A 26,452-nucleotide genomic window follows, 5' to 3' on the forward strand; every position below is an offset into this window, starting at 1 on the left:
CTTTTAAAACATCAGCTAAAATGTTATACTAGTTTCAGCAAAAATGCACAAGCATTTATGTAGATTGCAAGACTGCAAGGAAAAAAAAGCATTAAAATTATACATTTCATCTCCTGACTACAATAAGCATTAAAGACATTCTAAATTGAAAAGTAGTTCTGTTTGAAACTTTGTCTCCCATTGTTACAAAAATATCTATTAGCTTGAGAACAGAGACTGGAGCAGAAAAAATAATTTCTAGATTTATTCAATAAATTTACTTGGGTACTATGTAATAAGCACTGAGTCTTATAGTGGTACCATGTGCTGAGTAATGTTCAACCAGTAGATGACAAATGCCATGTACCAAATAGTATTAAGGCCACAATCTGTTATTGTCTTTATATGAGTTCACCAGACCTCTGCACAGATACCCACTGAAATTAAGAAGGTTTTGCAGAAGGGCCATGGTTAGCAGTATGGAATCGATTGTAGGAGTGAGGCTACCGAGATAAAAGCAAACAAAAAGTAAGAGAGGGATACAGCATGCAAGTAAAATTATAGAGAAATGCATATTTTATCTTTGCTTTGTGATCCACATACATTTTTTAATAATTACGTTTAAAAAAAATGGTGTGACTTTTACCACAGTAGCACAAGCCCTTGTGGGTATACTTTTATAAAGGTGGAGATGTGCCATATCAGGATTTCCATTTCTACCATAGTATAACTGTGTGGGCAGGAAGTGGGAGGTTATATTTCCCTAATTAAATTGACATGCTGTTATATAAAAACAAGCACTTATTTACACATTTTTGCAAAAGAAGTGCTCATTGCAGTGCCATTTAGTTACCTGGAGCACTCTTGGAAACACTGGACTCCTCTTCCAGAAGAAGCATTAAACCAGAGTTCTCTTGGATGTACATGTTGGATGTACATGTTGTAACTGTTCTCTTGGATGTAGTTTATGCATTTCCTGTTAGACCATCATTGATTCAAAAACAGAAATATCGTTGGTATTAGGAACTAGAAATTACAACTACCCGCTTCCAGGGGAGGGCCTTCCTTACTGAACTGCAGAGTCAGGATCTTCTTCTTGTTCTTCCTCTGGTTCCATTAACTTGTGCTCTTGGTTCTAAGTAGATCATGGAATGGGTAATGATCTCATTATTCCAAAATCTGGAAAATGTGAGTTTTAATTCACTCAAGAAGAGGAGAGTTTAACACACATTTCCCACTTTCTGGGCAATTGTTTTTTTTTTCCACTGTGCTGCTGGGGCAAAGTTTTAACTTCTGTTGAACTGTTTGCATGCTTTCACCATAAATCACTAGATATTCTTGGATAAGGATAACTCTTTGGGATAAAAGCACCCTCATTTTGTCCAAGTACTGAGCAGCCATAAGAAAGGCAAAATGTTCAAAATTAATAAGAAGGGAGTTGTAAGTAAAAGAGAAAATATCATTATGTCTCTTCATAAATCCATGGTGTGTTCATACCATATCCAGTTCTGGTCCCTACACCTCAAAAAGGATATAGAAAAAGTAGAGGAGGTACAGAGAAGGGCAACAAGAATACTTAGTGGTGTGAAGGGTACACAGGCAACAATACAGGTAAATTCCGATAATAGACAATAAACAAATATAGGCAAATGAAGACAGATAAACCCATATAAACTCCCTTAAGGACTACCCATAAATATATTAACCTCTACAGTACAAAACAACAACAATCACAAAATATGGGGGTGCACTCAGCACCCCAAAGGCTGTTTCCTGTGCCTCCTCCTTTTTAGGGCCCTGGGATGTGGACATGCACCCTCCCAACATAGAGGACAGTGAAGGTTGCAAGCCCTCTTTTCCCAAGACCACCTCCCCTTTGGGACCCACTTCCCCAGGAAGTCACACTCCCACTCTGAAGCAACCAAGGCTCATCCTCCGGTGGCTAGTCCTGTGAGTCTCTCTCTTTGGCAGCACCTCCAGCTCCTCTCAATCGCTTGGTGCCCTACACTGGGCAACCAGGGCACTCCCAGAGGAGCTGAGCCCTTACTGGCTCCAGTTCCCCAGCCTCACACTGAGGGTTCTTCTCTTTCCCAGGTCCTGCTCTGGGCACCAGGGCTCTTTTAGTTTAATGCAGAGCCACACTGAAGGGCTCCGGTTACTTGGCCTAGATCTGGGGCTAACTTCAGCAGCCTCAAGCTTCTCCCAGGGCTGGCTCTCCATGTGCTGGTCTGCATACTGCACGGGGCTCAAGCAGACTCAAGCTGCTCTCATGTCTGGATCTCCATATGCTGATCCACACACTGCCTACCCTGCTGCTTGCCAGGTTCGCAGTCTCAAGCCACCTCAAGCAGCTCCTACAGACTGAGTACCATGTGCTGATACGTGCACCATAAAGACTCATGCGGGGGTCTCGAAGACAGTCATCTTTAGAACTCCTCTCTCCTCACCATCCCTTTCTCCCCCAGTGTGCTAAGCACACTCTCCTTTTATACCCTTCAGGGGCTCCACCCCCAAAGTTCTCTGGATTTGGCAGGGCACAGTCTTGAACCAGGTCCAGACTGCTCCTTGCCCCCTCCCTTTGGGCTACATGAGTAGCTAGTGGGTTTGAACAAAGAATCCCTGTTCTACTCAATGCTAGAATAATGTTTTCTGCATGCACATTAAGTGCCTGTATAGGGAATGGGCAAGGCATAGATAGAAACTAACACCAAGGAAGCTATTTTAACTTTTTTGTGAAAAAATGCTAAAGAACCAGAATTTTAACTAAGGTTACAAAATATGCAAGCTTTAGAATAAAAGGTTTGCCCAAAAAAGCACATGCAACTCCATTACACATGCAAATTGGGCAGCGGTGCTTGAAAACAGTTCTCTATATTTGTTGTCAAATAACTCCTTTGCATATATGTTGTAGGCAGAGCTGAGATATACTCAGTAATCACTTAGAAGCCAGTGGAAGCCTTTCATACTTTTACAAAAACAACTTAGAAACTCATATATTTATTAAAATCTCCACTTTCTTTTTTCTGCATAATATATCTGCTTGTTCATGACCATCAGTGTAACCCCAACATTTTAAAAGTGCAATACTGAATTCCTTGAATGGTCCATTTTTCCATTCATATAATATTCTTCATAGGTACGAAGTTAAACATTCAAAATAGTGTTGCAGGTGGATGAGTTCCAATAATACCCTGTTGTCTTATTGATGCCATTCTTTTTAAAGGCTTTCAAAATTGATACATATGGGTTACCAATAGATAAGGGTGCATATACATGTGCACTTTACTGTGGAGTAGACTAATTAGCTCTGCAGTAAAGTGTTACTATTGACACATGCATTACTATTAGGGCACAGTAAAGTAATTAACTCCACTATAGGATAGGTTTGTCAGGGACAGTACTATCCTATGGTGGAGTAATTTACTATGTTGAAATGCACACATAGACACTAACAGTGGGTGTAAACTGTACCCAGTCAGCCCAGCCAACCAGGGGCCTAGTCTGCCCTGGTTCAAATTCCTGCTGTCTTGGACACATGTGTAGACACCACACCCTTGAGCAATTTATTCTGGCTCAGAATGCTCTAGAGTTTATGCATGGTATTAATTGCATATGTAGATGCACCCTGAAGATCAAATTTTCAAAAACATCTAATTGACTTGGAAGCCTATTTAGAAAGTGAATTAGCATCTGAGAGATTTCAGTGACTAAGGATGAGACTGAGGTATAAAAGAAAAGGTACAAGTACGTGCATGATAGGACACTACCTGGGTTTCATTATGATCCCAATAGTTGGGACTTCTGTTCATTAAACAGAAGCCGAAGAAAACACAAAAACATTCCTTGGAACTGAAAACTAAAATCCCATCCTTTCTCCTAGATGAATGCCCTTACCAATAAGCTACAAAAACATGCTCCTGATTTTGTGCTGTCTTAGTCTATTGCTGCTCTAAGTATTTTTCTAATTCAAAGACTGTCTAATATAATATATTGAAAGAAATCAGGGAACAGGAAATAAAAAGTTTCTACCTCCCCATAGCATGTCTCAGCCTACGGAAACAAGCTCCCTTTTGCATGGCACATGCATTCTGAGCTTCAAAGCAGCTTTCTATCTAGTGAATGCCTTGCTATTAGAACATTTCTGCTGGTGTGTGGAAGCTGTGGGTTTGATTCCGCTCATGCTTCCACTTGTAGCATGAACTGAACTAATGTAGCTGATGTTAACATAGAGTGTAATACTAGTAAAATATAAACATGTTAGTCCTCTCCTATAAGCAACTTGAAAACTCCATTTTGTATCCTTCTGCTTGACATAAATGAATGAACTCTGCATAGCCTTTATGTACGTGTGTGTAAAAGGGTGAATGGTGAGAGGATGGCATAGAGACGGGAGAAGAAGATTTAACTGTTTATGTAAGCAACAAGGTGCCAAATGTAAGTTTCCAGTCAGGAAACTAATTAATAAAAGGCTGAAGAATCCCTTTTAGGCATAGGGCACAAAGAAAATAATGAGGAGAAGGAATGCACCCATCCTGCCATATGGGCAGCAAGAACACTCCAAGGCTAAGATAAGCTGAAGACAAAAGAACTACAACCTCAAAAACAGAAGCAGGGTATGGAAAAACCCCAAAGCACTGAAACAAAGGATGGCAAGCCCTATAAAAGAACACTTTAAAAATGCCAAGTTGGGTGAGTCTCTTTCTCTACTGCTGTTTCATCAGAGTACAGATGCATCTGTTCACCTGGCTCCAGCTGTTATCTTCAAAGCTGGTCTCTTCAAAACATTATTATCTACTCAATAAGCCTGGGCTGGCCACCCTGGGCTGATATTGAGCAACTATTGCTGGTAGCTATATCTGGTGTATGTGTGGATGGAATGGTTGTTTTGTGTACGTGTGTGCCTATGTGTAATGATATGTATGATGATTTGTGTTTGTATCAATGGTGTGTCTGAACCTCTATATCTAACTCATGTAATCAATAAATATGGCACCTTGCCTTAACCTCCTTTATAAAGTCTTGCTCATAATTTGGCAATTTGAGTAACACACTTACCAAGCCAGAGTTATTTTACCAGGATGGGTATAACAACTGGTTAGGGTATTTTTGAGTGAAAGTGGTTCTTGGACCTTATTTATGCCCATTAGTCATGCCCACCTTGGAAAACTTAATGTGGTGCTAGTCTCCTTGCTCCCGTGAATTTTCTAGCTATATGTAAAAGCCTAAGTTTAGGCACATGAGACATTTATACACATGGTCCGAGAGGTGGAGGGAGGGTGCTTGAATTAGCACAGCTGTCAAAGCTGTATTAATTAAAAGCTCCCAGAGAATCACATGTATGAGCATCCCCATGCTGAAAAATGGCACTGGGGAGTTTTGAGCTGAAGATAATTGAATGAGTTTTAGTTTAAAGCCCCCCCATCCCTCCCATTTTTCAGTGAGGGACACTGATACACATGTAATTACAGCGTGTCATAGCAGCCCCACTGCATGTGAATAGCAGCACCTAGGTTCCAAAAGAACCTAATGGCACTTAATGGGGGCTTCAATCTGCTGGAGGAATAGCATTCCATATCTTTCTTTTAAATATAAGGACCTCAGTTCCATTTTATGGCCTTTCTTGATCTTGCCATTAGGAACTTTTGAAAATATTATCCATTATCAAGACAGCTGAGATGTCCCATGGTTAAGGGATTAACATTAAAAAAGTGTTCCATTTCCCACAAAATTCCTGTGTGATTTTAGGCAAGTTATTTGGGCAAAATTGTATGTTGCTTTGTGTGTCCAAAGGGAACCTACCAAACAGCATGATTGCCATTTTTTTGGGACTGCATAGTTTGCAATCCTACTCTACCTATACATGTGTGCATGTAATTGTCCATGTAGCTCCTGAGCATGCACAGCAGTCAGGCAGATATACAGCCCTGTATGGGTATGCATACTTAGGGTAAATCCTGATATTATGGCTCTGAACAAAACTGAGAATAGGATTTAGGCCCTCCAATGTTTTAGCCCAATATATTAGTGGTTAGAACATTCATCCACAAAATACAGAACGCTGATTCTAGGTCTTCCTTCTCTAAAGAAGGTTTGAGCCTAAACTGCTTTGACTTTCCAGTCTAGTAATCTAAACATCAGGCCATAGATCAGGTGTTTGCAATCCTTTCTCCAAATCTCCTCTTGAAGCTGAACCACTGCACCTTTCATTTAATATTTATTAGATAAAGTGGGTGGAGATAGATAGGAAAGTTCCTGCCCTACTGGGAGCAAGGATCAGGAGCTAGAACTTTTGGCATCCTTCTTTCTGAAGTACAGTTCATCTCTCTGGGCCTCGTACCCGCTAGATTGTTCTCTTGCTCCTGGTCCCACATTCCCCACTCTTGGTTTCCCAGTGGTGGGCTGAAAAGAGGACTGGAAAATTAGGCATTATCCAGGTACCCAATGATCCAGTTACTGCTGGGAAGTAAGATGTAATTTCTGAGTGAAGGGGTCTTGAACTTTGGTCATCTGCTTCCTAGGTGAGTAGTCTAACTAGACTACTGGGCTAAAATGGCAGTGGGAAGGAACTGTCAGACATTTTTTGGTCAACTACAATATGTGGAATTATGCTTACTTAGCGCACACATTATGGAGGCACATATCTGCCTGGCCAGATCAAAGCCTACTCCATCTGCTCAGTAGCAATCAGCGAATTTTCATGCATCCATGCTGCACATGGAGTAGGATTGCAAATTGTGCATACATGCCAGCTCTTATGCATCTGGATAAAGTGTCATTTGGAGGCATAAAGTGCAAAAGGATTCTGACCACAGTGTCTCCTGACACAGAACGTAGTGGCAGTTCATTAGGTTTTTAGTTGGACAAATACCATATTTGTAACAGGACTTTTTTGTGCGTCCTGAACTTTTTTGGATTTGTCCCAGCCATATGAACACTGCATTAAACTCTGAGAACCCAACAAGAGATGGGATAACATGAATCACATTGAACACATGTTTATTTAAAAAATAACTTTATATTGTAGGATCCATAAATTAGCACATTACCATTATAAAATGGTACTCTATTACTTTTTGGTTTAGGTTTTTTTAATGGACCATTATAATGGACTTGGTCTCTCAACTTTCACTATCATGAGTCTTTAATAAACGAATAGCATACTAATTAGCCTAAGATTGTTCTACACTGAACTGCTACTTAGAGAGTTCTATTTTAAGTGTTTTTCCAAGTTACCAGGTACAATCTTTACTGGCTGGATTTCTGTGAAACAGCTGTAACATGCAATGTGCAATTAGGTTATGCACAGGCATGCATTTTTCTGGATATGTTAAGGCACAGAGTGAACATGTAGAAGCTAACTCGTGTCAGGTAGGATACCAACATTAAACGTGAATGTTTTATTCACAGCCGAAAAGCAACAAAGGCTTTTATTACTAAAAAAACAAATTATTTTACACAGCAGTTTCAATAATCCATATTTTTGCATGAAGGCTTCTTTTGCATGATCTTTGTTAGTAACCACTGAAAATTATTTCATGGGATGCATCACTTAAAATCTTATAGATATTATTAGGAGAGTTAGGACAGTTAATGTCTTTCACTGTTAATTTAATTATTGACTAACATCAAGGTAGTTCAGTAGATGCTGTTTTCTCTCTATGCATTAAAAAGTTTTACAGTGTAGGGATGAGAAAGACTTTCTCTTAGATTCTTTTTTCCTAGCCAAGAGTATTACAAACAACATGTCTCAGCAGTAATGTAATAATACATAATTGAGTGATGAGGCTTAAATTAGCAGTTCGGAAGTAACAGGGAAGATCTTAGATTGTCATTAGGAGAGAGCCAATTTGGATTAAGAAAGACTTATCTTGGACACTAACAGACATGTAGGCTCCCCCTCTAACTCATGATGCTTACATAAAGTGCCATGGGTTAGACCACCCCCCTTGACCCAAAATACATTCACCTGTTGGGGGCGGGTGTTGAGCTCCACTTCAGAGCTGATCAAGCTGAGGATCCTGCCTGAATCTTCTCTCCCTTATCCCATGCCCCAACTTTGGTGCTGTCTGCAGGAATGAAGGAATGAGAAGGGAGCGGGAGTCAGCTTAGGGCTGGTATTTACCTGTATTGGAGAGGGAAGCTGGGGGGAAAATGTGATGTGGGGGGCTCCAATCCACCTGCCCCAAGCTCCAGTTCAGGCCAGGCAAACCACAGCCTGCACTTTGCTTCCCCACCTTTCTCTCCCCTTCCTTTCTCCAGACAGTACTGGGGCCAGGGCTGGATTGCATCAGCCCAGCTCTAATTGCACAGTGGATTATGCTTAGGAACAGAAGTTCCCTAAGGTGCTCCAAAGTGGAATGCCTTTATCTGATCCCTCATTTAATGAGGGTTAATTTGTCACACAATTGGCCACTTTAGAAACACTCTGCAACTGTGCACATGTGTCATGGCACAGCTATGGAACTCTTTCAAGGGGTCCATCATGCAACAAATGTAACTTCTGTCTGTGTCCCTTATGTTTTCATCACAAACGTGATAGATACAAACAGTTCCAGGAACCTGATAACTGCTGGCATTGGGCAGAGGGAGGCAAGAAAGACAAGCTCAGGAGATGGTGCTCCTCCTACCACTGGATCTGAGGGGAGAGAGAGCTCTGCTTCTGGCAATCTTGACCTGGATCCAGTGCAATGTGGGGATGGGACTGATAATCCCAGGGTCAGCCCCAGGCCCTGAAGTACACTAGAACCTTGAATTACTAATATCTCTGTAGAGCAGTCTGATGATAGATGAATATGTGTGACTTAATATAATCATAATTTTGCTATTATACAATCATACTTAGCATGTGTTTTACTTCTAGAACACATGAATGCAGATATGCCATGGTATGACATCTGCACATCTCCACATTTTAAGTGAAGATGTGCCATGGTATGACATGGGCCAGAGATTCATCCCTTCAGCATCCTTTCTCTTGGATTTTCATGGCAAATCTTGACTCTTGCGCTATATCCTTTCTAGATCACTCAGAACTGGAAATTCTATGCCTACATTGTAAAAAGAAAAAGAAAAAGTAGTGTAATATCAGAATCAAGATCCACTTTGGATTTGAAAGGACAAACTTGCTGTAAATAAAGGACACTGTAATAGAATTTATCATTTTTCATTTTTGTTTTTAGCTTTGTTTATTTGTATGATCTTTATTTTAAATCCTAAATATATGTCAGTACATAACATAATATCATGTCCATGGTGAAAAGAAGAATAAAGCACAGCAGTCTGAATTAAGGATCAGACAAAAAAAGCTTGAATTCTGAACTTTTCTGACTTCCTGAATTTGAGCTGGATGTTTTACATTGTTATAACTTAATTTTTAATTTGTATATATGAAAATAGAGAACTTCAGTTATACTGGCTATATATATATATATATATATACAGTCAGAGTATGGTGTGCTCTTTTCTGGTACACAGAAGTTACTGTACATTGTGAGGAGGTAACATACAACCTTTAGGCTTTTTGGGAAATAAGTGAGTTTGACAGTTGTGCATTTTATTAATGGAGCTTCACAAACTTTAAAAACTGTCAGAGTAATTGAAAAGGTATATGTTTAAAGGACAACTCTTTTTAGGGAAGGTACCTCAGAAATCAAGAAGGTTTACAGTATATATATTTTCTGGTACAGGTCATTTTTCTCTAATGTATAACAATTTGTCATATATTTATTACACTGAATTATATTAAATCAGGATTATGTATATAGTTTAAGGTGAGAAAAACAAGGTCCCAAACTGACATTCATAATAGTTTGCTCAAGTTTACATGAAGTCTCACTAAAGTCAATGGACAAAAGGATTTATTAACATGGATCTGATTGCAGGACCAGACCCCAGTTAATTGCATTTTAAGATTACTATTAGATGTGAAAGACAAAGGCAAATATTTAAATTACACTGTATGCAACACATTAGACATCAGACTCAATGTAAGTGGTAGGTTAAGCTGCAGGACTTGGTGAAGTATTTAAAACTTTCATCCTTTTTTGATGAAAGAACAGTAAAACAAGGAACAAATGAAAACAAAGATTCACAGGAATCATACAAAATAAGGTGGGAATATATTGGGAGCATATGTATGTTATAATTAGGGGCATTTTTTAAATGCATACCAGAGAGAGTATCATATGGTCCTTTTTAACCAATCACAACCAAACCAGGAATGTATGAACAACAATACTCAAAGATTTTTGCAATGAAGCCTGAGAGTAAACATGTTCCCCAAAAACATTTGTCCAATAATGTCAAATACATTACATAAATGGAGATCAACTTGTTAGTATTCTGTCAGGAGGAAAAATAACCACACAAATACATAAATGAACAAAAAAACAAATAAAATACTTGGATCATTTATTTAGATAGCTCTAAATCTTCTGATTTTTTTCTTTATTTTTCAATCACAATTGAATTGTGGGGGGTGAAATAATGAAGACCTAAGTACACTAAACCTAAAGCCAACGTTCATCTGCAAAAATTGGATCAGATTATGGGAAATCTGATCAGATGGAACAATACTTTGTGACAGTCTTTTGCAATTCAATGAGGCTACTCATTGAATTGAACATGCATGTGATACCAGAATTTGGCTAGTAATAGATCTACTAAACTCTATCTTTATATAGTTCTAATCCTATATTCTTCAATCTATACATAATGGCTAATCATTGTGTGTTTACAGCCCCACTGTAAAACTTAAAATAGTTTTTTTTATATATCATGGACTGTTTTATACTAAACAAAATAGCACTCTATGTGCAATAATGCCAATATATTATAATGTCTGGAAAGCAGTCTTTTAAAATCAATACTTCTCTACTAAAAAAAGATGGGATGCTTAAAGAGCACTGCAATCATTCTGTGACCATAAGCAGCAATGTGCTATACAGTGCCTTTGCTCCAAAAACTGAAACATATAAAGCCACAAAAAGTGAAACATATAAAGTACACACACTTCTCTACTAGTTAAGCTACTGTAATAGGTGAATTGGGACAAAAAATCTGGTGGGTGAAGTATTTTTAGAAATACTTCATTTCATTAAGACACTAAAAATTCCCAGAAAACAAGACTGTCCTTGTGATATCTGTTGTTGGGAGCATTCAGCATGGAACACTTCCAACATATAAAGCACATATTTGCAGATGTAAACTAAAGCGAGATCTGCCTGACAGCAAAAGCTGCAGGAGCTGTAGTAGATATTTATGTTCATCTAAAATCAGCCATTAATAGATTTAAGTAATTTACAGTAGATTTAGATTAATTTTACTTTCAGGAGGTTCAGTTTAACAAAAAAAAAAAAAAGAGATAGAAGAGGTGAGACAAATTGCAGAAGGAGGAGGAGCTGAGCTGTCTCAAGGTGGAGCTGTATCTTGTGTGAAATGACACTGGCAGATTAAAGCTCTCTGATGGGGAAGGGCTTAAAGGCTGAGTCAAAAGCCAAGAAGTCTCTTATTTACGCCTACCTCCCAGCCCCTGGCAATCTGACTAATAACAAACTGAGCTAACACGAAAGACTAGAAAGAGGAAAGAGAAGATAGAATCAGCTTGGATTTAAAAATCTAACAAGCCAAGAGTGATTATTCTGAGCTCTGCTGAACATCTTGTTTATTTACAGAATCCAAATGCTTGCAAACGGTTAACTATATGCAGAAAAGTCAGCATAGCTGTGAAGTATGCTGTGAATTTTAATTGAGGAAAGAAGACAACTGCTTACAGGATAGTGACTCTGCCTGTGAGATTTTTTTTCAGTTAAATGATCTGCACTTTGTTTTCTGATTCAGGATTTTAACTTTATGGAACTGTAGTTGTATCAGAGTGTGCAGGAAAGTGAAAACTCCAAAGAAAGTGTACATTTTAATAAAGGAGGACTGAATTACAATCAAACATCTGCTCTAACTGTGTGCACCATTGATCGTGTCACAGGATGTTGCTGCTGTACAGGTAAGAATGCTTCCATTTGGCTAATTAACTCCAATGAATTTTCTCATTTACTCTCTGTCCCATAGCAGTGATTGATTTTATTTTTCTGTATTACTTTACTCAACTTTTCAGTTAAATGATAGCAGCGCACATAGATTCACCCACCACTATTTCAAGTATTTTATCAGGTGCCTTTTACAATGGTGATGCTTTTCTATCCTTTCAATCAATCAGCTATCAGTAGAAAGTAGTTTTGGAGAGTAACCTGCATGGTATCATGTATTAAAGATTTTTTTCCTGAAGTATAACAACTCTTAAAATACATCACCCTGAAGTAATTCTCCCCAGAATTTAACAGGCAGGCTTGAAGACTTTTCAATATTGGAAAATCTGTTTTCTTTATCTGAGTCTTTGTAGCTCTTCAGCACCCATTTTTTGCATATTGTTATCAAAAGATAAGCAAAATTAAAAATATGGTAATGTTTGGAAAGATTTGTTTTAAGCGTATAACAATTTGCTTTAAGATGACACATAATATATTACTTCGGCAAGTACTCTAAATATTGGAAAGACAGTGGCATTTTGGGCTCTTTGGTGCAAATGCAAAGAGCACATTTATAGTTAACAGTTTTTAATTACTTCTGTATGGGAACAAAGCACAACAAAACTCTTTCCTAATTCACTTCTGGATATGAAACAAAAAATAAAGTCATTAGTCAAGCATTTTTAAATAAAATGCATGTTAGACTTGTACTGTAAATTCTTTGCACTTAATGTTAATCATCTGGTAGACAAAAGTAATTTTCATTTTACAGTACTATTATAATCCTTTGAGGGCAAGATTGACAGGCTCCTGAGTGCAAAGACTAAAAGACTAAAAAAAATAAATAAAACCCTCTCCCATTACTTTGGCATGACTAGAAGTTTCAAGCATCTTACTACATACATGTGCATATCTCTAGTGTGCTTATGTGTGTGTATGCACATGGGTGCATCTGTATATATGAGTGCATGTGTGCTGCATGAGAGAGAGAGCAGGGGGGGAAGAGAGAGAGAGAAAGCGACTTCTAACAGTGTTCCCCACAAAAGTATGATGATGATTAAAATGAAAATGTGTTTCAATTGGTTACAAATGTCTTTTTTTACTTTCATCTATGAGAAAAAATGAGTGGCTCTCATTTTTATAAATGATTTTAGCAATGTGAATTAAAAAGCCACATGCATTTTAAATTAATGCAGCCTGTTTGGGTTTTTTTTTTTCCACTTCATTTTGCCCTAGGCCTTCATAATAAGTGCAGTTTGAATACACAACAGAGTTATGCTGGTGTCCTTATAAAGAGACAGGTTATAAAAATTAAAGCCAAATTAGCAACAGAGTGGGTTTGGTGCTCACAGTTATCATGGGAAACTTGATTTCCCATTTTAGGTCACTGAATAGGATACTAATGAGTAGAAAGAAGTTCTAAACCTTTATAATATCGTACTGACATTATTCTGAATACTTTGAAATAAGGCCTCTGTATGTTGTGCCTTGCCTAATATTTATGGGAAAACAGAAACTCAGGACACTATACAACATAAATATAGTGAGCTAATTGTGTACATTGTGTTCAAGGACTATTATATGAAGACTTGATTTTTTTTTAGATAGTTTAGGGACAGATTCTATCACTTTTTTTATAATATGAAATGCCTTACTCCACCATAATTGAAGGTACCACTAATCAATACAGATAAATTGTTTTTTGTTTATATGAAGACATTCCTCTAGCATCACTTACCATAGATACCTTCTTATGAAGAAGTTGTGTGGGAAGTATAACTGACTGTATTTCGAGAACTAGGTACACAGCTAAATTATCATTATATTAACTGTAATTGATATTATGCTACAGAATATGGCCAAATTCTAAGTGTGTCCCTACATATAATTACATGTATCCCTTGTAAAGCATTCTAGCTTCCTCAGAAAGCAGTGGTTCATCTGGTTAATTGTGCAATTACATTCTGCACACCAAAGCAAGTTTCAATAGCTTGCTTAGAAAGATGGACTGACCTTTATTAGATAGGTTTCTTCAAGCAATCTGCTGTGTTCATTTCTAGAATAAGCAGTGCACTGAAGGCAAGTTCTTGCATGAAATGTGTTTCTAATAATCTTTTTCATAGCACGAACTTTTTCTTTGAGGAAATGTGGAAGTGTTTATTCTAATAATAGACTGTAAACAAATATGTAACTTCATCCTATGCAATAAGAAATACCTTTGCTCTTTGGTAATTCAACAACTTTGATAAAAAGACACACAGAGAATCCTCATATGAACAATGTAACATAATTTAAGTTCATACCAGTAAAAACTGTCAAATGGACACCATGTAATGTTCACCAGTTTGTGCTCCTGATTTAACAGTTGGAGAGTGATGAGACATTTCTCAACCTCCTGAAGTCTGAGAATTTTAGAGCAAATGGCTTGAAAAATGATCATTAATTTATACACCATGCAGATTATGCCATTCAACATTGTTAACTGCTAATGCCAAGTGTCATTCTGTATGGTGATGATACAAATATTATTAAGAAGAAATGTAAAAAAAAAATCTTGTTTCTTGCCTACTTATTTCTTTCTATTAGCCTTTCACACTAATTTTTGTCTTCCTTGTGTACCCAAGTTATTAACTGCACACACAAAGTTGCATATATGCATACATTTATCTATAATTCTACAAAAAAAGTATGAATGTGGGGGTGAATGGACATAATCTATAGTTTATATAATTTACATGTATTAAGCCCATATATTATACAAATATGCATAATATGAAAACATCCCAAATATAAATTCATATCTACGCAAATGAAAATACCACTCTTTAAACCATTGAATTAGAAAGCAGAGTAAGTTCCATTTAAACCGAAACAAAGACGATACTCTCCCTATGGTGGCTGAATGGCCATTTGGTAAGCAACAGATTTGTTAAATTAATCTTATAAACTTCTGTTCAGTCACATGACTTGTCAATGTCTCTTAGCTGCTGGATTCTAAATGTTTTGGCATACATACCTATGTATGATGATATATTTTATATTAACCTTAATCTATTCAACTGGGGGCAGCAACACATCACGCAGTGTCTTCAGGCAAAGTTCCATACCTACCTGTATTTCTAGATAAATCAGAACAGCAATTTTATAAATTTTTAATGCTTATTTTGCAGCAGCATAAACATATTAACATAATTTTATTTTATGCCCACCCTGTTGCATTCAGTGATTACAACTAAACATGCAGTCAGATTTTAGGAAATCACTCAAATCACTCATTCAAATGTTTACTGGCACATGGTGTCATTTTGTAAGGTTGGATAGGTCCGTGACAAGTTCTGGAAATTTTCAAAAATCTCCAGGGTTTTTTCAAAAAATGAAATGATAAGCTCTATTTTTTATTTTATTTTACAGAATCTGCTGGGCAACCATGAAGCTATGGATTTTTATGCTATGTTCTGTTTTGGTTGCCTCTGATTTACCACAGTCCCAGCCTTCTTTGTCTTCATCTAGAGGATCTTGTGAAAATTTGTGTTTGTGTGAAGAAAAGGATGATACTATGATTATAAACTGCGAAGAAAGAGATATTAAATTGATATCACAAATAAATGTCCCACCATCACGGCCTTTCCATCTTAATCTGCTAAACAACGGCTTGACCATGCTGCATATGAATGATTTTGCTGGCCTCATCAATGCTATCTCTCTACATCTTGGCTTTAATAATATTGCAGATATTGAGCCTGGAGCTTTTAATGGTCTCAGCTTTCTTAAGCAACTCCATATTAACCACAATTCTTTAGAAATACTTAAAGAAGATACTTTTAATGGACTTGAAAACCTGGAGTTCCTTCAGGCAGACAACAATTTCATCACAGTGATAGAAGCAAGTGCCTTCAGCAAGCTCAACAGACTTAAAGTGCTTATTTTAAATGATAATGCCATTGAGTTTCTTCCTCCTAATATCTTTCGCTTTGTGCCATTGACCCACTTAGATCTTCGTGGAAATCAGTTGCAAACACTTCCCTATGTTGGCTTTTTGGAACATATTGGTAGAATCCTGGATCTTCAGTTGGAAGACAATAAGTGGGTCTGTAATTGTGAATTACTGCAGCTGAAGATATGGCTAGAAAACATGCCTCCCCAGTCAATAATAGGCGATGTTGTATGCAACAGCCCTCCTATTATCAAAGGTAGCATTCTAAGCAGATTAAAAAAAGAATCACTCTGCCCTATTCACCCCGTAAATGAACTTGAAGATCCTTCAGGATCACTGCCTTTGCTAGTAACCACCTCTGTAAGTGATAGTCACTTATCAACCAGAGTGATCCCTATCCTGAAAGTTCCTACCCAGGAACCACGTTTAGTGCTACATGCCACAAAGCCAGCCACTCAGCCTCCAGGAATATATTGCCCTGTACCTTGTCACTGCACCAGCCATATCCTCTCAGGGGTTCTAATGCACTGCCAGGAGCGAAATATTGAAAGCTTATCTGATTTAGGACCCCCTCCTTCACATCCTAAAAAGCTTATTCTGGCTGGAAACATTATTCAAACATTATTGAAATCAGATCTTGTGGACTATGCTAGCCTGGAAATGCTTCACTTGGGAAACAATCGCATTGAAATCCTAGAAGAAGGATCATTTATGAATCTAACTAGATTGCAGAAACTCTATCTAAATGGTAATCACCTTACAAAATTAAATCAGAATCTTTTCCTTGGGTTACAACACCTTGAATATTTGTATCTTGAATATAATGCTATCAAAGAAGTCTTACCAGGGACATTTAACACAATGCCAAAACTGAAAGTCCTGTATTTAAACAACAACCTTCTTCAAACTTTACCACCCCATATTTTTTCAGGGGTGCCATTAGCCCGGCTAAACCTGAAAACAAACCAGTTTTCACATTTGCCTGTGAGCAATGTTTTGGATGAACTGGATATGTTGGTACAAATTGAACTTGAGGATAACCCTTGGGACTGTACTTGTGATTCAGTTGGGCTGCAGCAATGGATACAAAAGCTCAGTAAGAATACAATCATAGGTGAAATCTTCTGTAAATCTCCAGGGCACCTTGCTAAAAAAGAATTGAAAACTCTGAACAGTGAAGTCTTGTGTCCAGGCCTAATAAATAGCCCAGCTTTGCCAACCCATGCTAGCTTTATAGTTGTGACAACATCTTCTACAACAAGCAATACAGCAGATACTATTCTACGATCACTTACAGATGCTGTCCCACTTTCTGTTTTAATCCTAGGACTCCTGATTTTGTTTATAACTATTGTATTTTGTGCAGCAGGAATAGTTGTCCTTGTTCTGCATCGACGGAGGAGATTCAAGAAGAAACAGGCAGATGAGCAGATGAGAGACCCTAGCCCAGTACACCTCCAGTACAGCATGTATGGCCATAAAACCACACACCACACAACTGAGCATCCAGCTACAACTCTTTATGAGCAACGTATAGTCAGCCCCATGGTTCAGGTTTATAGAAGCCCATCCTTCAGCCCAAAACATACAGAGCAACAGGAGGAGGGAAACGAAAAAGAAGGAAATGACTCCAGACATCTCCGTAGAAGTCTCCTGGAGAGAGAGAACAGTTCACCTCTTACAGGTTCAAATGTCAAATACAAAGCTATTGACCAATCAGCTGAATTTCTGTCCTTTCAGGATGCCAGCTCCTTGTACAGAAATATTCTTGAGAAGGAGAGAGAACTCCAGCAACTAGGGATTACTGAGTACCTAAGGAAAAATATTGTCCAACTGCAACCTGACATGGAAGTACATTATCCTGGAACACATGAGGAGCTGAAGCTAATGGAGACACTCATGTACTCCAGACCAAGAAAGGTTTTTCTAGAACAGACTAAAAATGAATATTTTGAACTCAAAGCTAACTTGCATACTGAACCTGACTATCTGGAAGTCTTGGAACAGCAAACATAGAGTGATAAAACTTTGGGCTAGAACAGATACTCTGTAACTGTATCTCAAGTTGGAACATTGTAAATAAAAGTGCCTTATAATAATGTGTTATCAGTCAAAATCTAAGCACAGCAGTAATCCTAGCAAAAACAAACCTCAGGGATCACTGTGGGAAGCCATGGGGATATTTTGCAGGCAATAGATCTTGCCCCAAATTAAACATGAACTCTTTGTGATTGAACTGTGGGAGGAAAATTGCCATATTCCTCTAGGTTTTTTTTAAAAGGTGTGTATGGCACTTCTCATTCTGTACCTAACCTAGGATGAAATATTTATGTTACTTGTACTCCTTTCTTTTCTCCCAATTTAATTGGATTACTTTATTTTCTAAAAACACTTGAATTTGTAATTATAAAGGATAAAATGTATTGGTTAGGTATTAGTACATGCACTACATATGTGAACATAATCTACAAACGCACTTATCATACCCTTGTAATAGATATAAAGGAATTAAAGTTTTGTCATCCTAAATGTCAGTTCAAGAGTGAAAGAGAGACAAAAAGATATATTTGTGTGTGTGACCAGTGCCTGCAAATATTTAAGTATCTTATGTGGGACTTTATCACATGCACTCTGTATCAGTATGTGGATAAAAAAGTATACATATATATATATAAAAAAATATATATTTACCCAAGAATTTAAGAGATATAAACAAAGTCGTCTTCTGCTTTCCCTATCTGATAGTTTTACTCAAGGTTGGACAATCTTCTCTCAGGCAGCTGCTATAAAATGTGTGCATCACTGGTGTTTTGACTCCTAGTCCTGAGCAATTTGAAAGGCTACTGGGATTGAGTTGTAAATATATCAGTGCATATAAGTTTGACTTCTTTCATTATGAATGGCTTCTGTGGCTTTCAACATTCCTGGACAGAAATACATTCACTGTGGCCAGTAACTTCAATAGCTTTCAGGTGCAAAAAGCAAAAAACAAAAACCAAACAAAACACCTTACACACAAAGAAAAAAAATGTTTTGGTGTTTATATTATAAATGCTCTATACCTGACACAAATCAGCAGTAAAAACAAAAAACCAAACATGTTCATAGTAAATGGCAAAAATGGATGAGAACAGGAGCACTGAATCTTTATTTCACAAAAGGTTGAGCTAGATTAAATATTTATTCTGTATAGTTTTGCATTTTTTTCAGTTCAGAAAAAGAAATATTCTTGGGTGCCTTTTAAGCAAATCAAAGAAATTCTCACTATTAAAAAATACATGGAAATAAAGTTCTTTACAAATGTCTTTTTCTTAAAATGTGAGAGGTGAAGATTTAAGGTGATACCTTTTATTGGGTCAACTGTATAATTCAGATAGACAAGCTTTTCAATGCAAGACATTTTTCATCAGGTCTAATCAGAACAAGCCAAGTACAGCATTCTTAAGAGTCAGTTTTAAAAAAGAAAGCAGCAAGGCCCATGGACAAGTTTAGAACTGTTCAGGAATCAACCATGAGGCTTCTTTCTGTTGTCATGTGGACAGAAGCTTCTTGTTCAATGTTCAAGTAAGACCATTCCATTTCTTTGCATGTCTGAGTGCTAAACTGACCTGCATTTTAAAAAAATATCTTTAAGAAGGTCTTTTGTAAACTAACTACATGATGGACTTTTTTTCTGATTTCCAGTTGCCCCATATTTAAGGACTGAATCAATTAATACTTCAAATACATGCAATATACTTAACAGCTTTAGATTTAATATATTAAGTCTCAAGAACCTCGCTTGCTTTAGTTTAGCTTATTTTCTTACCTAATTATTGTCATAAATGTGACTTGCCCATATTCCTTACATAAGGTTTTTTAAAATAATTTTCATGGAATTTCTTAAAATTTTCAAATAAGGGCTGCATTATGAGGTCTTTGAAATTTGAAAAGAGATGTTAACTTAGATGGTGATAAAGATCTGGCCCTTGTGTCCTTCCTTTTACCAAATTAAATTTCCCTATTAGCACTTTCTTGATATCATTGCTTTGCTCTGAGAGTGAAAATTATTGGCTCCCAAGAATTAAAACAGCAGTAGCAACACAATGAATACCCTTTCTGTGATTAAGAGCCAACCTAGTTCAATAAAGCAGCAATGTATTTAGGAGAGGGGGGGACCAAGACACTAGTTAGAACAGTTCTACTATAGTGATACTATTATATCTGATAAATATGTTTTGACATAAAGCATTCTAATAATATTAAAGCTTTAACCCATCTGTCTATCTGTAATGTTTTATTTGCACTCTGATTGGCTGAAAAAACAGCCAATCAGAGTGTGAATAAGCATCTGGACAGGTGGCAACATGCTGCCATAATGGTGGGAACACAGGGGACTGAACACAGCTGACCTCATCCCCCCAACCCTGCTCCCTGCAGGTGGCAATGATGGAGCGGAGGGGGAGGACAGGCCACTGGACTCCCCTTGTTCCTTGGAGGTGACGGTGGTGGCAGCACGGGAGGGGGAGTGGGGCTGGGACATGGGACACCATGGGGGGATGAGGCCACTGGTGCTGGCCTTGGCCCACCCTTCCCCCCTTCCATTGTCACCACCTGCAGGGCTCACCCAGTGGCAGTGGGGGGAGAATTGGGTCTGACATGGGGGGGAAAGGAGCAGGCATACCATAGTGGTGGTAGTGGTGGTGGGAGAAGGGGAGAAGTGGGCCCAGGCCTGACACTGGGGTGGGGGGCAGGCCTGGAGCAGCAGTGGGGGGCAGCAGTGGGCCTGGCCCAATGTGGCCCAATACAGTAGTGGCTGGGGGAGGGGAGGACCGGGCCTCCTCTCGTCTTGGGCCCGGGACCCATTCCTCCCTCTACCTCACCTCCCCCACATAAGCCCCATGCCCACTCCTCCTGTGCCCTTGCTGCCACTGGGTCAGCCCGGGCCCACTGCTCCCCCCTACCGTGCTGTGGCAGCCTGGCTTCCCCCACCCTTGGGCCTGGTCCTCCCCTGCATCAGGCTCAGGCCCACTCCTCCCTTCCCCCTGTGGCAGAAAGTGGGGGAATGGGCCTGGATACCAAGCAGCAGGAGGAAAGGGGGGAGCACACCTGGATGGGGGGGCATGGGGTTCCATCCCTGTCTGTTCCCATGACCCACACCATTCTCGATGGGCAATTGGCTAGTCTTGTAATAAGCAGCTTTGATAAACTTGATCATTAAAACTGTTAATGGCCCAAAAGGGAGCATGGATAAAATGCAACACACTCCAGTAAAGCCTGGATGTTACAGTAGCTACTTGAAGTCAAAATCTGTAGAAGGCAAAAGGAATTGACATTGGTGGGCTTTGAGTCTTTGTATCTAGCCATGAAAGTGAATGTGTATGCATATATAAATATATGTGTCTCTGCATATACATATATATAATGCTTGTAAACATATACATACATACTTATATATGCATAGAAATCATGCATACTTAAATTACATTTAAGCAAGAGGTCCTTAAATTTACCTTTCTTCACCATTCTTCTGAGGTTTCAAGTCAGAGGAGAGGCATAATCAACAGCACGCGCTAAATTTTTTGCTGCCTTGCACTTGAATGTTCATTTACACCAGTACCAAGTAGGTATAAACCACCTTCTAATTGCCAAGAAGCAACACAGTGGAGAATCAGCCCTGCAGGCTTCAGTTTAAGGGAAATGATTTCCGACTAGAAACAATTGCCACATGCATTCATGTCACTTTATTTAGCTGCTAAAGTTGCTTAGCAGAATGTTGAGGACAACTAGGTTGTAAAACATTCTTCTTCACTACAGATTCAAAGCATCAGAAAAAATGTGGAGCAAAATTTATGTCACAGCAGCTCATGCACAGCTGTGCCAGAATTCCATTCAGCACAGGTGAGGGGGGAGGCTTTAAACTAACGTTGCTTTCCATCAACACTTAGGACTGTTGGCACTTCGCTCAGTTCCTACATAAATTAAAGCTTCAGGGCTACTGTAAATTATAGCTCACTGCAATGACTTCAAGTAGCTACTGTAACATCCAGGCATTACTGGAGTGTGTTGCATTTTATCCATGCTCCCTTTTGTTCCTGTTTGACTTCTATGCAATGGTTAAAAGAAGGTGCACACAGAGATTTTATGGCGGGGTGGGGAATTCTTAGGTAGTTATTTGTTTAATGAAGTTTTTATACAGAGACTGATACAAAGAGCATCCTCATAAGATCAGAGAGTCTTGCCAAGCACATTGGCTCCTCAAATGAATACTATCTATATTTACCAATAAAAAGGATATATAAACCAGGAAAAACCAAATAAGAACTACCTGTGCCTAGAGGTTCAGTGAAACTTTTCCATCATAGGAATTAGAAATTTGCCCCTCAGAGTATTGCCAACTTTTATGGGGAGGGTCTTAGTAGAGTAGATTTTGTTGTGTCCTGATCCTCTTTTTTAACTGACAAGAAAATGTAAATGGTTCCTATGTGTTTCACTTAGACAGTACAGTAGAGGCTGGAAGGTAAAGCATGTCTAACAGTCTGAAACAAAGTGAATTCATTTTTCTCCTGTCAGTACAATAGTTTAATTGAGTGCAAGAACAGTACCTCATCAGACATATTGGTGCAGTTGGCAGCTATATAATTGGTACATTAGGGCACATCAAGGTAACAGATACTATCATTTTTTTCTTCTTACATGTCAGCAAAACAAACCTTTTAAAATAAAAATAGAAGCTAAAGAAACACATTAAAATGATCTATTGAAGATATTTATTTTAACTTGTTTCTATCCTTTACTTGCATAAAAATCAAATGCGTATTTTCTTATATTTTCTTCCTACTATAGGTATTTTCAGAGAGGCCCCTAGCAATGTTATTTGCATATATTACCAAAAGAGATGTCTCTGCAAAGAACAGAAAAGACTTCAAACATCAACCATAGCATTATAATTAGTGTAATGGCTCATTGAATACAAGGACTGGTCGTATAGTCTCCTTCCATTCTTCTCCTTTAAAGTGACATCTTCAGTATGAGTGCATACTTTATAAAGGGATGTGCATGTGCTGCAAGAAATGTTCTTGAATCCAAGCTTTCCCCAGCTGCAGGAGTGTTTGATCTGAGGATAAGGTGAAATAAAAAACTATTTTTTCCTGATATGATAGAAGTTTATTGTGTGACACTTACTTATCTGAAGACCTCTTACCTGTGGAAAGTGAGAAAATAAAGTGATGAGTCTGACTGGGATATTCACACACCTAACAAAATGCATTTCTGCTATATTTATAAAAAAAGCATTTGCTGTAGAGGAAGCTAATATTTTACAGGAAAAATAATAGTCGTATTTGAAGTGATGGAAATTAATCTAAAAATCCACATAAAAAGCTGATTTTGAGATTATTATTCAGTTTTGAATATGAAATTATTCAATTTTGAATTTTGAAATCATCGATCAATTTGTGTACGTGTGAGCTGCATAAATCACACTAGCACAATTTTCTATGAATCACACTGGCACAATTTGCAATATTCTTGAAGAGTTGCTGAATACATTGTGAGGGGAAAGCATTTTTATAAGGAGAAAAGAGATCAGTTGAGGGATTTTCTGACAATTCTTGCCTTATCTCCTTTTGTTGCCCCAATATAGCATGCTGCCACATCTAGATTTCCCTCACTGATACATCTTTCTCCTTCCTCTGTATTTCTGGAGAACCCTTTAAAATGAAAGCATTTCTGTTGAACACTATGGGAATTTGGAGACCTTTGAAAGATCCTAAAGGATGCATGTATTATTTGCTGTCTCCAATTCCATTAGGACTCACTAGGTGTACAGACATTCAGGGAGCCCAAGGTGGAATCAATCTAAATTATGTTGTTTTCTGCAAGCATCAAAGTTCATATCAGTAGCAAATATAACACACATTCACCCTTTGGTGATGGGGGAAATCTTAGATTGGGTTCCACCATTTTTAAATGAGTCTGTGTGCACCAAACTTCTGTTCTGTTATTGGTATAGACTAATTTTGTGTGTCCAACTTCTGTTCTGTTAAGGGTACAGACAGGTTTTGATCACTTATACCAGTAAAAGTGTAATGCCTGTACCTGGTCGGTGACTGTACCATGGTAGACTGAGGGTGGGGCTTATGGATCTGTTACTTGAGGTTCAAAGGATTTGTCCCCTAATGGTTTTCTTAAGTTTATGATATTCTTGATCTCATCCCAGTAATAGATTTTAATCCTTCTTGCCCTGAAAAAAATAGACTATAACTTTAGATACCCACTGGAATCAATATGGGGAAGTTAATTGTCAAACTGAAAAAGATAAAGCACAGCATTTTCTTTCTTGCTCATCTGCTAACAGTCAACTTTGGCTTTTTGACACAACAGAACAATTTCTTAAAAGCCACAACTTGATGAAAACCATCTAACCTCAAGACACAGTAAAGACTTGAAAGAAAACACCAGATGCTGTTCAATTCCATGTCATTATGACGTGATGGACTAATGTTCTTCAGTTAGAATAATTTCTTTACATCAGTTTGTTTGCAAAGAGAGTATAAATGTATATGCAATACAGTTAAAATGTTTACCTATAGTTTTATTTTTCAAGACACTACAAAGTGCCTACATTTATAAAGCACTAATTGTAGCTCATACTTTTGGTAAAGACACAAAGAAAAGAATAAAAGCCCTTGTTTCTTTTCTTTTGATTTCAGGTTGCAATGCTGGTTTTTCATTGTTGTAGCTTAGTTTCACTGCAGACAAACATCGAAGATTGTTTCACGTTTGAGGTCATTTATTTTAGGATTTTACAAAACTGGCAGATGTAATTAGTTTACCATTTAGATTATATCTGGGGGAAATCAATTCTGTTAAGTGTTAGCATAAACTAGCATTTTAAATTCAGCAGTAAAATAAGGTTTTGTCAGCTCATAAAACTACATCTCAATATTCACTTGTAATAAGAGCCAGTACAGCATTTTCACATTGTTTTAAATTTGTCTTAAGTACTATTAAATGGTGCCAACTGGAAAGTGACTAAAGTAAGTACCAGATAGAAGCTGAGATACTGTAGTTACCTGATTTACATGGCAAATATTATTTCTCAGCAGATTATAATTGAAATTTAATTTTATTTAAGAAGTGCATTACATCTGATGATTACAGGGTAGCTGTAACATTCAAATCAGAAGGATAGGATTCTACAACAACTTTCCTCAAGTGTAAGAGACTACCCAAAGTGAAAGGATGTGGAGAATCAAGCCTGCAAATGTCAGCTATCTCATAGATAATGTACATATCCTTAAATCACATATAACTACAAAGATTTGTATGATGAAAATAAAAACACACAACAATGCTGTCTTTCAAGCATACAGAACACCCAAAGGGAAATTCAAGGCTGAGGATATCTATCTTTATGCTGTCATATTTTATAATGTTGAGGTTGATCATGCTCAATAGATCCTAAGAAGAGAATTAGCATGGAAGCAACGAAGTCTCTCTAAGAACAAGAGTCTTAAGAGCAGTCTTCATAGGTTTTGGCTATATCACCTGGATTACAGGTAATCTTGCAGGTTGGCTATTGATTTAAAAGGCAGAAACAGAATTGCAGCCCAACCTTTTATTGCTTGTACCTTCAAACACAGAAACAAATCTGTATCCCAAAGTTTATCTTTCTACCTGTTATAACACAATGTATATTCTTACTTATGGTGACTGGGGAAATTCAACAGCCCTGAATTTGCTAAGTTTTCCACATTTATCTCCTGCCTATAGCCCATATTTATAGATGTCTTATCCTAATATTCTAATAAATTATTGCTGATTGGTTGTATTTAAATGTATTTGTTCCACTGAAAGTTTTGGAACTGGACTGAACCAGTTCTCTTGTGGAAGTAAAAGGTGATAATTCCATGGAAACAGCTTTTTTCCCCAACTTATCTAAAAATGTAACAAAAATGCATATAATACATCCATTATAGCAAAACAGTATCTATCACATTTTGTTATATCAGTTACTATAAGCTAAAGCTATGAAAGAGTATATTTGGTTTATTAAATATATGGTCTTCCCTTATAATGTCTCTTTTCAGGACTTGCACTCTGTTTAATTTCATCTTAATACTGGTTTAGCTGGATATGTTGATTGCTTCCTTTACTTTGTTGACCAAACTGGTTGCCACCTCTGCAGAGATACACTCTGTGATCAATCAGAAACAGACACTGGTCAGGAGGTGTTCAGACTTCAGGGGCTAAAACCCAGGTGTAGGTAGTTAACAGCTAATAGTCTACCTAGTGGGAAGGCAGGGAGCCAGCTGCAAATGATGACAAATAAAAACCAACAAAGAAGGTTAAAAAGTTCTAGAAGCGAAGTATAAGACTAAAAAAGATGGGCTGCTCTTTTCTAGGTTTGGGGAAAGATCACAGATTTTTGTTTGTGTTGTTATTTACTATTTACACACTTGATTATTTCAGCTGTTTGTTTTGTTTCCTGTTAGAAAAAGGTTACACATGTAAAAATAAACTGAAAAAGCAAACT

The 26,452-nt window shown here is 37.7% G+C and overlaps 1 protein-coding gene across 1 annotated transcript; it reads left to right on the forward strand.

The window, feature by feature from the left end:
* Positions 1–11,459: 11,459 nt before the first annotated feature.
* Positions 11,460–19,222, forward strand: SLITRK6 (SLIT and NTRK like family member 6). Its single transcript, XM_019529761.1, has 2 exons — positions 11,460–11,977; positions 15,411–19,222. The coding sequence occupies exons 1-2, from the start codon at positions 11,961–11,963 to the stop codon at positions 17,947–17,949; spliced, it is 2,556 nt and encodes an 851-aa protein (XP_019385306.1). The 5' UTR covers positions 11,460–11,960; the 3' UTR covers positions 17,950–19,222.
* The last annotated feature ends 7,230 nt before the right edge of the window (positions 19,223–26,452 follow it).

This window comes from Crocodylus porosus, unplaced genomic scaffold (genome assembly GCF_001723895.1).
Source record: "Crocodylus porosus isolate Cpor-Errol unplaced genomic scaffold, CroPor_comp1, whole genome shotgun sequence".
NCBI classification, from domain to species: Eukaryota; Metazoa; Chordata; order Crocodylia; family Crocodylidae; genus Crocodylus; species Crocodylus porosus.